Genomic DNA, 15572 nt, shown 5'->3' with positions numbered 1-15572 from the left:
GTGCACCCCGCCTCCACCCTGAGGGAGAGGGTGCCTTCTCTCTCTCTCTCTTTCAAGTACTTGGCCCCCCGAGGGTTCGGCCGGTCATCCCCACTAAGCGTGCTCAAAGAGGGAGCAAGCAGGCCTGGAGATGGGGTCAGCGCTGACCTGGGGTCTGGGAGGAGGCGGGGGCCCACAGAGCCTGGCCCACCCGGGGTTAAGGTCACAGGGGCTAACCTTCTTCATGAAGACGGTGTCCTGTCGGGAGCACTTGTCCACTTTCAGCTTCAGGACAGAGATGTCACTGAGGGTACTGGGAAGGGACACAAGGGGCCACCTTAGCCCTGTGCACGGCCAGTCAGAGCTCAGGCAGCATCACTGGGCTTTACCCCAGTGTTGTCGGTTGGGTCCCAGCCTCCCCTCCACCGGAGTCCTGGGATCGAGTCCCACATCAGGCTCCCAGCAACATGGGGAGTCTGCTTCTCCCTCTGACCTTCTCCTCTCTCATGCTCTCTCTCACTCTCTCTTTCTAATAAATAAATAAAATCTTTAAATACCAACTCCGATTATTCTCTTCCTCCCTTCCCCTCCTTGCCAGTCTTGACTGATAAACCTGCACCCCTTTCCTTCCTCCCCACCCACTAACTCCCTTTAGTACCTGCTCTTCCTCTCCCCCATCTCCACTCTATCCCCTGGCTCCCCGGGAGAAGCACCCTTCCATCTCTCCTGCTCCCGGGGGACCCCAGGGTCCATGTCCCTGATCAGCTTCTGCTGGTTCCCACTGAATATGGGAACCGTCCTCTCACCTGGGTGTGAGACCTACGGGAAGTCTTCTTCCCGCCCCATACGCCAACTGGAGGGGAGACCCCAAGTTCACCTGATGGTAGAGAACTTGTGGCGGTTGCCATGACGATCAATGAAACTGATGAGAATCTCTAGAACAAAGAGGCGGATCTCTGCGTCCTCCATGAGGGCGGTGGACAGAAGGCGGTCCAGGAAGTTGCTGGGCAGGGCTGACATCATGTTGTTGCACTGGAAACCTGTGGACACCTGTGAGCAAGCCCAGCACGGCCGAGCTTAGTTAGGGATGCTGGCACCCTCAGTGCAGTGAGGAGATGGACAGCAGCCGGCGGACCTGGGGTCTAATGAACCTGACCCCTCCTGACAGCTCACAGTCCAGCTCCCTTGTCCTCCATCCTAGGCCCTAGATGCCTGAGGCAACTTTTTTGAACATGCCAACAACAACCTAGACATATTTTAGGTAGTTAAAAGCAAGCAAGGGGTAAGCACTAGAGGGGAGCAGAGGCCAGGGAGCCTCTGGACCTAATGGTCCAGCTGTCAGGGCACAGCTGATGAACACTCCCCACGGACATGACGCTGAGTAAGGGAACGGACAGTCACATAGACACGGAGAGACGGTGGGAGAGCTTACAGCGGGGCTGAGGACCCACAACCCATACACACACAACAACCATTTCAAGACAACTCTTCGAGGTGAGCATCCTGGGGGTCTTTCGATTAAAGCCAGTGGCTTTCGGTAGACACATCACTCGTAATGCTGTTAAAGCGTACAAAAGCAGCAAAACAACCCCAAAGTTTACAGCAGCAGGGTCCACAACAGCCAAACTGTGGAAGGATCCCAGATGTCCTCTGACAGATGAATGGATAAAGAAGATGTGATGTAGGGCGCCTGGGTGGCTCAGTGGGTTAAGCCGCTGCCTTCAGCTCAGGTCATGATCTCAGGGTACTGGGATCGAGTCCCACATCGGGCTCTCTGCTAAGCGGGGAGCCTGCTTCCCTCTCTCTCTCTCTCTGCCTGCCTCTCTGTCTACTTGTGATCTCTCTCTGTCAAATAAATAAATAAAATCTTCAAAAAAAAAAAAAAAAGAAGATGTGATGTAGGGGCACCTGGGTGGCTCAGTAGGTTAAGCCTCTGCCTTCGGCTCAGGTCATGATCCCAGAGTCCTGGGATCAAGCCCTACATAGGGCTCCCTGTTCAGCGGGGAGCCTGCTTCCTCCTCTCTGTCTGCCTGCCTCTCTGCCTACTTGTGATCTGTCTGTCAAATAAATAAATAAAATCTTGAAAAAAAAAAAAAGAAGAAGATGTGATGTATATACGTAATGGAATACTATGCAGCCATCAAAAAATCCTGCCATTTGCAACAACGTGGATGGAACTAGAAGGTATTATGCTAAGCGAAATGAATCAATCAGAGAAAGACAATTATCATATGATCTCACTCCTATGTGGAATTTAAGAAACAAAACAGAGGATCATAGGTGAAGGGAGGGAAAAATAAAATGATGAAATCAGAGAGGGAAATAAACCTTAAGAGACTCTTAGTCTTAGGAAACAAACAGGGTTGCTGGAGGGGTAGGGGGTGGGGGGATGGGGTAACTGGGGGAAGGACATTAAGGAGGGCACGTGATGTAATGAGCACTGGGTATTATAAGACTGATGAATCACTGACCTCTACCTCTGCAACTAATAATATGTTGTATGTTAATTAATTGAATTTAAATAAAAAATTTTTAAACCCACAAAAAACAAAAACAGCAAAACAATATTGACTGTTAAATCCAAATTGCAAAACAATGCCTTTGATGATTCAGCAGACCCTAGGGGATCTAGCAAGGCCTGGTGGCATCAATAGTAAACATCAGTAAAGGGGGGGTGTGCATGCCCCCAACTGTCACCTTGATAAGGAGCTGGGTACAGTGAGGGCAAGCTCAGCATAAATGGCAGGAACACACAGACCAAGGAGGTCACCAGATGTGGGCAGTGCCAGCATGAAAAGCCTTTATAAAAACACAGTGGCATGAACGGCGTGGGCTCGGGAGCGGGTGGGGTGTGCAGATCAGCAGGGCTGGAACAGAGACTGGGGCTGAGGGCTGAGACGGGGAGTCAGGGAGGGGAAGGCGCCTGGGGATCCCCCACCTCAGTCTGAGAGGTGTGAAATCTGGAGGCATGTCAATTGTACACGGACACCTACTATTTGAAAAGGAGCAATGTGTGGGGAGCATCATTTCTAGAAAATTCTCCTTGCGGTTATATGTCTGATTGATGAGGACAGATGGAGATAAGGACAACCGTGAGGAGAATCTAGCTGTGAGATTTCCAGAGCTTAGGCGGAGCTGTGTGTAAGAATCCCTGGGGAGCCTGTTACAAACAGATTCCAGGACCCCACTCAGACCCATGGCTCCAAATCTCCACGGAGTCCATAATGTTCTAACAAGTTGGTCATGAGATGGCTTTTGAAGATAATCAATCTGGACTCCAGTGATGGTGGCAAAGATGTAAAGAGGAATGTAAAATCCCGATGAAGGGAAATGAAGGGAAAGATAGACTGAGGTGGGCACAAGTGCTGAGGGGGAAACATGTGGAAGGGACCGAGGGAGGTACTTGGAAGGGGAAAAAGGCAGACCAAAGATAGCATCCCAATTCAGAGATAATGTTTGAGTGACAAGGCTATTAGCATCTGATAAGGAACCTTTGTGCAAATTAGGAGCAGTGCCCTGCCTGCTCCAGATGATCCAGCTCTGTGGATGCCCAGACTGCTACTGAGTGTAACACAGGCTGGATTTCAGCCCCCTAGTCACCCTTCAAGCCGGGTCTATTTGTGCAGTGTACAACCTGCACAACTGTATGTGGTAGCCTTCTCTTGGTCCCTTGGGAGGAGCTGCCTCCTACAGGGGCAGAGCAGGATTGGGGACAGGAGAGGCTCACCTGAAGGAGGGATTTCAGCAGCATAATCTGGGTCAGCCGGTTCCTGTTCTCTCTGTAGACCAGAGACACAAATACTCACCAGGATGGTGATGCGGGCAGAGACCCCACATTTGCCTGCCCAGGTTCCCCTTGTGATTAGATTCTCCATTAAGCTTGTTTCCCAGGACAGTTAACTTCCAGAGCCAGGAAGCAGACCAGAGAATTAACGCTTGCCCCAAAGGTGGGAGGTAGTTATAGGTGGGGCAGCCTGAGGAATTGTTGTGGGATCCAAGGGCCCCACTAAAGACTGCTGAGGGATTTGAGAGTAGAAGAAAAGTGAGGGCAGGACCAGGAAAATTAAAGCGAAGGGAGAAAACACGGGAAGGGAGGCTGGGGTGGAATTTTGGCCAATAGGGGAGAAGGGGCAGCAAGGCTGGGAGGCTTACCCCGTCTTCCCTGTCTCCATGGGATGATGCAGGGAAGGCAGTGGGACCTTGCTCATGATGAAGAGGATCACCTCGGAGCGCTGATACGTGGGCAACGTGCTGGCAAAGGAGCCTGAACGAAAGAGACGGGGTTGGCTCAGGTGGGGCTGCCGGCTGCCAGGGGCTCCGCTCGGCCTCTCTACTGGACAAACTACCGCCCAGAGTACGGGCTGCGTCCCTAGGGAGACAACTAAGACGCGGAGGGAGAAACCTTCGCTTGTCATTCCGCAGGCCGTGGTCAGCGTCCCTGGGAAGGAGAGGGGAGCGCCCGTGGTGCTAAGCCAGGACGGCTCTGAAGTGACGAGCTCTGCAAGCTCGGGAGGTGGCCGTCCGGTTCTCCCCGTCCGCATCCACGTGCGCATCCGTGTGCGCCTTCTCCCTTTCCTCCCTCCCGCCTCTCCTCTTCCTCGCTTCTCCCCACCAATCGCTCCAGCGTGGCGGCATCCGACCAGCCCGATGGGGGCCGAGGGCGGGAAGAGTTCGCGGCTCTCCCCCTCTGATCCGAAGTCCCGCCTGAGCAACCCCCGGACGTCGTTCTGCGCTCTCCCTCACGCCCGACCCCGCCCAGTCCGAGAGCTGTGCGCGCCGCCGACGGACTCTATCTCCTCCGACGTCCGCGGGTAACGCAATCCGAGCCGATGACTTTCTTGCAGCGTCGGAAAGCTGTCCTGGTGGAGGCCGCCCCCTGCCCCTCCCAACCCGGGCGGACGCCGCGGCGCCCGGCCCCGCCCCACCACCGGGCCCCGCCCCACCACCGGGCCCCGCCCACCATGGCCCCGCCCCGGGTCCCACCTATGGTCTTGATGACAGCCTCTTGGAACATGCGCTCTTCATGCTCTTTGATGATCTTGGTACCCAGGCTGATGGCCCCGTCGTAGCTCCCGGTGAGGGCGTAGTCGATGCTGAGCCGCAGCTGCCTCAGCAGAGTGTTGAACATCTCCAGCACCGTGGGCCCTAAGCGCAGCAGGGGCGGGGTGCAGGGAGGGGGGAGACCCGAAATCCGGGGCTGGCACCCCCGCTTGTTCTCCCCGGTCTTGTTCCTCTGCCTCCTCCCCGCGCTCCCTTGCCCCTTTCTGGAGGGGGAGGCAGCCTCCCGCCGACGGCAGGACTTTGTCCTTGGAGGCTTCCGGGGCCCCCACGCTGTCCCTCGGGGCCCCCTTACCGACGGAGCCGGTGGCCGCGATGACGGCAGCTTCCGACAGGACCTCCACGATGCCCGCCCGCACCGTGGCCGCGCTGCGGCTGTTGGCATCCAGGTGGCTCAGGAGCTGCTGGATAACCAGGTGGGAGTGCTGCGGCTGGGGGGAGGAAGACGTGCTGGCCCCAAACCGCAACCCCCACGCGGCCTCTGCGCCAGGGCAGCCCTCGACTGGGACGCAACGGCCGGCGTGGACGAAGGTGAGGTCCCGAGGCCAGTGGGCACTGGAGGTGGTGTCCAGTCTCCTCGGTCCCTTCCCCCTGGTCCCACAGGAGCAGATGCCCCATCCCAGGGACGACCTTGATTTCCAGAGTTGCCCTGGGCCCTTCCACGTCAAACGGGTCAAAAGTCAATTTTTTGGTCTTTCTTTTCATTGTTCCTGGGTCCCAGGTCATACTGGTAAGGGCCACCACAGGCCATGGTTTAGTCCCATGCTGCCCAAAGTGTAGCCTGATGACATTGGGACAGTAGAAACCTCGAGAATAAGGGCTTCATAAGCAACGTCATCAGGCTGTGGGGGCCGAGTGGGGTCTAGGGGCTTGTATTTTACATGAGCTTTTCATTTACTTTTTTAAAGAATTCTTTTTCATTGTATTTTATAAAGTATTGATCTGTGCTGTATCAGAAATAAAACTAAAACCTGCCCTTCCTCCCAGCCAGATGAAGCAGCACGTTGAGACACCTGGGGGCTGGGGAGAAGTCACAGAGGGCAGCTGGCTTTCTCCTTTAGCGCACGGGCCTGCTCCCCGAGGTGCCCTTGGCCGGTCCACAAGCTGGATGGGGGAAGCCGCCGTACCTGAATTGAGTACATGATGATTTTAAAGCAACGGATGGCAAAGACCTTGGGTTCCCAGAGAGAATGGTTATCCAGGTGGCTGTGAGGGAGAAAACACGGGGGAATGGCTATGAAAGGTAAAGCGATGGTAGGGAGGACAGACAATCCTGGGGGGAGAGGAACTTCCCAAGAGACCCAGCCCCTGGCAGAGCTCCCAGATGAGGAAGGCCTTACAGGTGGTGGTGAGGGAGGGGGATGAGGGATCCTGGGTTTTCCCCTCACGGGAACCAGAGGGAAATCAAGAACAGAGTTCCGCAGCTGTGGACTCAGGGGTGAAGCCGGGCACCTTCCACCGGTTTCGGGGTCTCCTACCAGCACCCCAACACTGCTCTTGGCCACTGTGTGGTAGCTTCTGCTGTCACACAGGCACAGACAAGGGACCATCTTGGGCACAGCACCACCACCATAACACCTCTTTCCCTTCTCCCCGAGGCAGCAAGATGCCAGGACCTGGAATTTCTCTGAGGGTTGGTGTGGGGACCAGCAGCACTCACATGAGAACAGGTTTGATGGCGTTTTTGATGTTGCCAAAGGCAGCCCGGCCCAGCAGTTCCCGAAGGCACCTCTCGGCCAGCTCTGCTGGGTTCTCTTTCTCCTTCTCTGGTGCTTGGAGGGGCGAGGGAGAGCGGCTGTGGAAACAAGCAGCACGTGGGTCAGTGACGGCGAGCAAAGCTCAAATCAGTCTTTGTGCAGCCTGCATTTCTTTTCTCTTTTTTTAAAGAAGATTTTACTTATTTATTAGAGAGAGAGGACACAGCAAGGAGAATAGAAGAGGGAGAAGCAGACTCCCCGCTGAGCAGGGAGCCCAATGCGAGCCTCCATCTCGACCCTGAGATCATGATCTGAGCCAAAGGCAGACGCTTAACCGACTGCACCACCCAGGTGCCCCAGGTGTTCCCTCACTGCATCCTTGCACGCAGTGCACTGGGACAGGCAGGAATTTGACGTGGGCTGCATGAGATAATGTGGGAGATATCCTGACTGTCAGAGATGAAACAGAGTAAAGGACCCCAGGATGGAGGAGGGTCAGGGGAGAAGGGGTCAAATTCTCTTTCCGGAAATCCTTGAGCACAGGTGCCCCTGCAGGAAGGACAGATAACCTGCGCATCACGGGTCTGGGAGGCACAGACCACAGTGTCTCCGTTCCCCAAAGCCTGGGAAGGAAAAAGATTGGGTGTGAAAGAGAGGGAGGCCGAGTAATAGAGAAAGCAAAAGAAAGTGGAGGAGAGAGGGAGGGAGAGGAAAAAGAAAGGCATGGCGGTTGGTGCAAGTGGGACTCAGTGGTACCTCAGTCACATGGGCTGGATCTGGACAGAAGAAGGAGCCTCATGTCTCGCTCTGGGGGCTGAGACCCCCAGAGTCCACAGGCCAAGCTCGTGGGTGAGGTGCAGTTCCAGGAACGGCCCCCAGAGGGCCACACTTCCTTCCCCCGCCTGTCCCCAGCTTCACCCGCTCCAAGGAGTCAGAGGGAGGGAGGAACCTGCTGTTCTCACACCTCACCATGCACAGCCAAGGTGGACAGCAACACGGGCCTTTCCCTGCATCCCATTTTACAGATGGGAAGAGCGAGGGGCTGGGACACACTGAATCCCCTTCTGAGGGCTCGCAGATTCAAACCCAGCATCTGCAACTAGTGTCCGGGGCTGCTGGCTGGTCAAGCTAGTTTTAAGGGCCTGCAGTGCCATTAGGAAGTGAGGGAGGAAGGGGAAGTCCTCAGCCACTGGAGCCATGAAAGGCACTTTAAAACCTCCTTGGCCTGCTGCTTTTAGAGAGACAAGGGTAACACGACTCTTGGTTCTTTGTGTTCTTACCAGCCCGCACTTACCCTTAGGAAACCCAGCAAGGTTACTGATCTTCCTTCATGGAACACAGACCTTAGGGGGTGCAGCAAGCTGGCAGAAGGCCAGAGCCAAGGCTCCTAGGGAGCCGGCCTTGGACGCATTGCATAACAAGCCACAAAAACCAAGCTCCCTGGCCTTTTAATTAGGCTTTACCAGCCAGCCCAAGCCCTGTGGTTCCCAAGCAGATGGCAGAGGCAGCCCGGGAGGGCCGTGCATGGCTGCTGCCCGAGCTCCTGCCTCGCCTGCTTACCTCTCTGCCTCCTCTATGTGCTGCAGATTGAAAAGCAGAGACGGGACAATTTTGTCCATGTGCTGTGGGTCCCAGATATTGGCTTGCAATTCATCGTTCACTGTCTTCCTCACCACCCCTTGCAGACCTTTGATGCCTGACATTCTGATTCTGGAAGAAAAAGGGCAACACGGAGTCATGAAATCCTCCAGCCCTGAGAAGCCTGGCTTCTGTGGCAAGGGGAGGAGCACAGCATGGCAACCAGGGATGCATTCGTCCATCCAAAGGCAGAAGGGAGCCCACCTTCTACCCTCCGTGTGACTCAGCCTCCTGGCCGGCCGGCTTCCTGTGCAAGTGGACATGAGCTGCTTTGATCCTGCCCCGCCCCCACCCCGGTCAAGACCCTGAGCCAGAGGCTATGCTGACTTAAGAGAGAAGTAACTAGAATATTGTCCCCCTCACTATTCTTACTCCTGGTTCTGGATTACAAAGTATTTCCTAGGGGCATCTGGGTGGCTTATTGGGTTAAGCCTCTGCCTTCAGCTCAAGTTCATATCTCAGGGTCCTGGGATCGAGCCCTGCATCAGGCTCTCTGCTCAGCAGGGACACTGCTTCCCTTCCTTTCTCTCTGCCTGCCTCTCTGCCTACTTGTGATCTCTCTCTGTCAAATAAATAAGTAAAATCTTAAAAAACAAAAAAACAAGGTACTTCCTAATGCACAGAAGAAATACGTCCCAAACACACTGGGCTCCTATGTCCCACCCAAGAGAGCCTGGCCAGCAAGAAACGAGGCCTGGTAGATGGGCCATTTCCTCCCCAGGACTTCCTTATGTGTGAACGTGAATTAATTCAGTCTCCCCAGAATGCCTCCCACATATGTACACATTTCATTCCATGGCACCTGGAGCTGACCGACCCTTTCAAAATAAAGCCCCAAAGACCAGGCCCTCAGAGAGGCCTGTTCCTCTTATGGCTTCCTGTCATGGGCCCAGTGGAGGCTTAACCAAGAGCAAGGGGCCTGGGGAGTATCTGAACCCAAGGGACCCCCCCCCAATACACACTCTTATTTATAAGACCCAAGTGTTATTCTTAGAAGGGGGCTTTGGGCTCTGCTGAGGCTGTGAGTGAACAACCGGGGGGCTTTTGGGGAAAAGGGATACAGGGAGGCTGACAGAGAGAAAAAGGATGACTTATGCCAGAAACACCTGTCCCCCTGGCAGGCCTTCCTTTCAGGGTTGGCAAGTGCCGTCTATGGGCACTAATGGCCCTGCTCAGGTGCCAGGAGCAAACCTCAGCCACTGTCCTCCCCATGGGCCGCACATCCCAATGCTGTCACAACACAGGGCAGTTGACGACGTCTGCTTCTGTGCCTTCTTCCCCCACCATGTCCTCTGTGTGTGTGTGTGTGATCGTGCATGTGCTAGTGTGTATGTGGGGTGTGTGTGTGTGTGTGTGTGTGTGTGTGGTGGCACAGGGGTGTCCCCTCTGTCCCCCCTTCTGAAAGCTCAGTACTGCCTGAATGACCGGCCCCTGTTACAGCCACACCAGGCTCCAGTCCTGCACCTTCCCCAGCACCTGCCCCCAGACATGCCCCAACTGTTCCAGAACCTTCTGTCTCTTTAGAGCCGATCTGCAGTGAGGGGGCTATGGCAGGGCCAGTGCTGGGGAGACGACAAGGGGCTTCTTCCTCCAGGGGCCCCCACCACCCGTCGGAGGCACTGGGGTAGCACCCTTCCAGAGTCCATGACTATTTTAAGAGACGGGGGCCTGGGGAGGAGGGGATCCTGCCAACCACTCACAGGATGACCTGCCCTGGAGATGTTCCACAGGCTCACAACTTTGGGAACTGGCTCTCTGCGGGATGGAGGGGTTCACTTCCGGTTCCTTCAACCCAGACCATCAGCAGGGCTCCCTGGCCCTGCTGTTGCACAAAACATGGCGCTCAGGGAGCCTCCGAGGTACTGGGATGAAGGAAAAAGCCAGCGGCTGAGTTCTGGAACAAAGCACTGGAGAATTGGGCTGCTGTGGGCATACCACGGTCAATGTCAGAAGCCAAGACTCCTCGCTCCGACTCCCCCTGGCCTCTCCCTTCTTTTCCCTTCTCCTTCCTTCTTTGTCCTCTTTGAACATATTCTCCATTTCATAGGGCCTCCCTGAGTTGATAACACACCCCGTGTGGGCAGATCATTTTGCAATCATTTTGCAACTTATCGTTTTATGACGAGACTTAGCACAAACCCCAATTCCCTGTTTCCTTGCCCATGCACTGCTCTGTCTGTGGTCTGACGCTGTGTCCCCCTTATCTTCTGTGGGCATACCTTCACGTAATGTCTTTGTGATTTTATTTGAGAAGTTTTCTTTCTATGTGGATAAATGTGTTTCTGTGAGTTGAAGAACTTGATAAGTTTGAGTCTGTGAGCATAAAAGCATAGTCTGTAATTCAAGACGTTTATCTGAAAGCATGCATTCTTGGCACCTGACTTGTTCGGTTGGCAGAGCACCCGACCCTTGATCTTGGGGTTGTGAGTTCGAGCTCCATGTTAGGCACAGAGATGACATAAAAGAAATAAAATCTTAAAAAAAAAAAAAAAAAAAAGAAAGCGTTCATTCATTCATTCACTCATTCATTCACTCAGTAACTGTTTATTGAGCGCCTACTGGTCCCCAGGCAGTGCTGCTGCACCTGAGAGGCAGCAGTGAACAAAACGATGACTCCTGGCCTCCCAGGGTTTACATTCTGCTGGGGGACAGACAAAGAGTAAGAAACAATAAGCGTGTTATGAAGGAGATTGTGCTATGCGAGGAAAACAGAGCAGGGCAAGGGAGAAGAGAAGGGGGTGTGTTGGATGTTTGAGAGAAGGTGGTGTTGAACAGCAGTTAACTGAGCAAGGGCTTGCAGGGGGAGAGCAAGTGAGCTAGACAGATCTATGGAGGAAGCATTCCAGGCACCAGAACAGATGGTGCAAAGGCCCTGTGGCAGGAATGTCCTTGGTGTGTTTGCGGGGCAGTGAGGAGGCCTGTGTGGCTGGAGGGGAATGAGCCAGGGGTTAGTGGAAGAGACAAAGTCAGGATGCCCACAGAGATCAGCAATGTGAAGACTTGGGTTTTGTATCGGCAGATATATGTTGTGTTGGATAGTGGCGATGGGTGTGTTTCTGGTGTGTATAAATGCATGTCCTCCTGAACAAAAAAACACAGGTCTGTATATGTGTGTATAAGTGTGCTCAGATTTGGTTCCCAGGACCACTGCCCTCCATTTGCTCCTATTTGGTGCCCCAGAAAATTTTCCTTTGAAAGCACAAGCTGGGAGTCCAGCTCTGCCCACTTGCCCATCTACGTCCCGCCAGGTGTTTCCCTCCCTCCCCAGCGATGTCAGAGCCAAGGTAAATGCTGCTGAGGTCAGACAGTGCGCTCTGGGCTGGGAACGCTGTAAGACCCCTCGATGCTTTTGCTATTAGCTGAGCGGGCCCCCTCCCCTCCCCTACTTACTTGGTTTTGATTTCCGTGTCATCGTGGCTGGAGTGGCACATTTCACTGAAGCGGGACACAAAGAAGTCATAGCTCCGGTGATAGGATGGAGTGTCCTCTTCGATGTTGGCGAACTTCACAAACTGCCCGGGAGGAGGGAGAGATGTACAGATGAGAGGTGACCCACTGTGCTCTTCACCTTCGGGCTCTGGGCTCTGGCGCTTGCCATCCCGAGGCCCCCCTGCTCTAGTAAAGCCAGGGGACATACACACCCGGGAGCTGCGCGTTCCAGGACGTGGCTCGGCTCTGCTTCCCGCAGCACACCCAGTCTCCACGCCTCCGTGGATTCCAGATCCTGCTCGCCCCCGTGGATTCCAGATCCTGGTCGCCCTTCTCGTCTACACTACATGACCGGACCCCATGGCCCTTTTCAGCCCTTCCCCGCTGAGGTGAACAGAGGATGGAACAGATGAGGACACAAAGCGGAATGCCTTAAGCTCCTGCCCCCTTCCATGCCCAGAGCTGCGCCAAACACACGGAGGCCCGGAGGCAGTCAGGGAGGAACTGAAATAGCCAAAGCCAACGCCAAACCGTGTCTTAACACTTTAGAATGAATTCTGGGAAACAAGAACAAACCTGAAATTCGATTTAAAAAATGTAATTCCATAGGGAGAGGGTGGCTGGGTTATGGACACTGGGGAGGGTATGGGCTGTGGTGAGTGCTGTGAAATATGTAAGCTTGATGATTCACAGACCTGTACCCCTGGGGCAAATAATACATTATATGTTAATAAATATAATTTAGAAAAATGTCATTCCATTTCATTATTTAAAATTATTTATTAATTAATTTATGTTTAAATATTTTATTTATTAACCAGAGAGAGAGAGAGAGTGCACAGGGGATTGGGATGTAGGGAGGGACAAGCAGACTCCTTGCTGAGCCGGGAGCCCTGATGCAGGGCTCGATCCCAGGACCTCAAGATAATGACCTAAGCCAAAGGCAGACTCTTGACCAACTGAACCACCCAGGCACCCGTATAGCTTCAAATTTGAGCACATTTTTAAAGTTTGCCGATTCAGTTCTGTTAAGTCTGGCTCAGTATTATCAGGGCTGGATTCCTTCTGCCACCCGGCTGCACATTTGCAATTCTAAATAGGGACTTAATTTCAATGGACTCCCACAGAGAAGCAAGAATCAGGGACTAAGTAGAGTTAAATTGCTCAAAATTAAGTATAATTCTTATAGGTTATTTTGTTTAATGTTATAAATTTAGTACTGCAAACAACTCAAAAGATTATGCTTATAATAAAATCTATTCTCCATGATTCTGTCTTGCATTATTTAATTTTTATAAACATGTGTTGGTTCTAAAAGGATATGCTATTATTTCTAAAATCATCTAGTTAATGCGCTCATAATATTCATTACCAATTCCAATCTGTTTCTCTATTTAACTACTCAAAATTTGTTAACTTTTTTGGATGACAATTAGCAGCTTGCACCAACATCATTAATTTTTCTTTCACTAATAAATATACATTTATTTTCTGCTGGCTGAACGAATCTCAACATACAAAGCAGATGAGATCTTGCTTTCCAAGTTAACATCTAAAATGTAAACCTCTATTTGGAAGCGAATATTCTGATATTAGCAATAAATCCAAAGGACCCTGCTTGCATTATTGATGGGGTTCTGCACAAGAGGCATAGTGGTAATTCATCATTGATGGATTGTAAATTGATTAGATTAATTCATTGATTAGATGTAAGTTCAGGAATTCTAGAGACAACGATAAAGTCAGCCTTCGGCTACATGAACTTCTTAAGTCCCCAAAGGTTAGAACACACAGGTAGGTTGATCCAAAGTTTCAAGCGAAGTTTGGGCTCACACCTGCTCATACCTACCGACAGGATGATCCCTGGCCGCCCTTCCTTCCTCACGGTGGGAGTCTGGCGTGATCAGGGTGTCCGTCTACTCAAAGGGGACAGACAGCAGATCTACTCTCACTGGCAGCATGCCTTTTTTTTTTTTTTAAGATTTTATTTATTTATTTATTTGATAGCGATTACAAGTAGTCAGAGAGGCAGGCAGAGAGAGAGGAGGAAGCAGGTTCTCCGCTGAGCAGAGAGCCTGACGTGGGGCTCGATCCCAGGACCCTGAGACCATGACCTGAGCCAAAGGCAGAGGCTTTAACCCACTGAGCCACCCAGGCGCCCCTCACTGGCAGCATGACTTTTTTTTTTTTTTTTTTTTTAAGATTTTATTTATTTATTTGACAGAGAGAGATCACAAGTAGATAGAGAGGTAGGCAGAGAGAGAGAGAGGGAAGCAGGCTCCCTGCTGAGCAGAGAGCCCGATGCGGGACTCGATCCCAGGACCCCGAGATCATGACCTGAGCCGAAGGCAGCGGCTTAACCCACTGAGCCACCCAGGCGCCCCGGCAGCATGACTTTTGAGCGGGACTTTGAACTTCTCTTATGGTTTGGTTTTCCCGTATGTGAATAAATACTGCAGTCATCATTCACTAAGAGTTTTCATTTTTTTTTTAAAGGATTTTTAAAAAATGTATTTGAGAGGGAGAGGGAGAGACTGTGCACGCGCAAGAGCAGGGGGAGGGCAGAGGGAGAGGGAGAAGCAGGCTCTTGGCTGAGCAGGAAGCCTGATGTGGGGCTCCATCCCAGGACCCTGAGATCATGACCTGAGCCGAAGGCAGAGGCTTAAAACTAACTGAGCCACCCAGGCGCCCCTTAATTTTTTTCTTATACTGTGTGTACTTCCCATATGATGAGACGGCTTAAAATAAGACAATCCGAGTGTATGCAAGAGAATATGCATGTGAAAGTATTAAAACAAGAGACCATAATAAAGAGGGAGAAATAGTCAAAGATTTCGTCTCTAACATTTACTGACTGCGTAGACTCAGATGTATGTCAGGGGAACGAACGCCCAGACCTCAAGTTCACTGGTTTAGGAGTGCCACCCCAAGCATTTTTACATACGTCATCTCTTCTTAGAATGACTCTAAGTGACAGACAGATTATGGTAAACAGAGCCACAGAGCTCCAGAGCTACATGGACTGGCACCACTGGCCCCAGACATGCTGAGTCACTCTGGGAGGAGGCCCAGGGGTTGATCTTGTAGCATGGTTGGTCCCAGGAGACCTGATGGGACGGCCCCCATTTGAGAAACAGTGCCCGGTCGCTAGTGGACAACCTGGCCTCCCGTCTTTCGCACACCACCACTTCTTGGACACGGACGCTTCTCTGAACCGATGACTGATCTCTGTGCAACTTTCCACTTTGACTTTCCTCCTCTTCTAAGCACCATGAAGCCACGAGGAGGCCTGACCCCGGTCAGGGGCATGGCCTAAAGGCACGGCCTGAGTGCTCCTCACGCCCAGTGCTGTTGAGACCGGCCATGACCCATGCTTTTCAAGCTGCTAAATATTTTGACTCATACCCACAGGCTGTAAGGTTAGAACTGAGACATGATCGATATTTAAAAACCGAAAACACTGGTAACGTGGGATAGAAAACATGCATGGGGATCCCTTTTCTACAACCGGGGCAGCCTTTTTCTAGTCTCTTCTGGATCTGTGCCCACAGGGCCAGCTCTAGCTGCTAACCGCACTGGAAATTGCCCTTTCTTTTCTTCTGTGACTGTCTGTGTCCCTGGATTTTCACTCCTCTGCACCCTTCCTCCCTGGGAATTTAGGTCTGCGTCTTCTCAAATTTTGCTTTCGACAAGAGAGTTCTTTCATTTACGTAGACAATAGTCTCCCCTGTGCTGCGGGGCCCACAGGTGGACGGCCGCCTCCTTGCTCTG

The 15572-nt window shown here is 52.5% G+C and overlaps 1 protein-coding gene across 3 annotated transcripts in view; it reads right to left on the bottom strand.

Moving 5' to 3' along the window:
* EFR3B (EFR3 homolog B) overlaps positions 1-15572 on the bottom strand; it is an 86077-nt gene that overhangs the window by 13324 nt on the left and 57181 nt on the right. Inside the window, exons 5-14 of one of the 3 annotated variants that reach the window (XM_045979789.1) lie at positions 11763-11884; positions 8295-8444; positions 6698-6832; positions 6165-6243; positions 5333-5468; positions 4963-5124; positions 4132-4243; positions 3707-3758; positions 857-1029; positions 217-292 (exon numbers count right to left, since the gene is read on the bottom strand). In XM_045979789.1, coding sequence (XP_045835745.1) covers positions 217-292; positions 857-1029; positions 3707-3758; positions 4132-4243; positions 4963-5124; positions 5333-5468; positions 6165-6243; positions 6698-6832; positions 8295-8444; positions 11763-11884 — 1197 coding nt within the window. The remainder of the gene's footprint in view (positions 1-216; positions 293-856; positions 1030-3706; positions 3759-4131; positions 4244-4962; positions 5125-5332; positions 5469-6164; positions 6244-6697; positions 6833-8294; positions 8445-11762; positions 11885-15572) is intronic. The other 2 variants (XM_045979790.1, XM_045979791.1) reach the window with 2 other exon arrangements.

This window comes from Meles meles, chromosome 15 (assembly GCF_922984935.1).
Source record: "Meles meles chromosome 15, mMelMel3.1 paternal haplotype, whole genome shotgun sequence".
Classification (NCBI taxonomy): domain Eukaryota; kingdom Metazoa; phylum Chordata; class Mammalia; order Carnivora; family Mustelidae; genus Meles; species Meles meles.
This window is presented reverse-complemented; position numbering and strand designations above follow the sequence as displayed.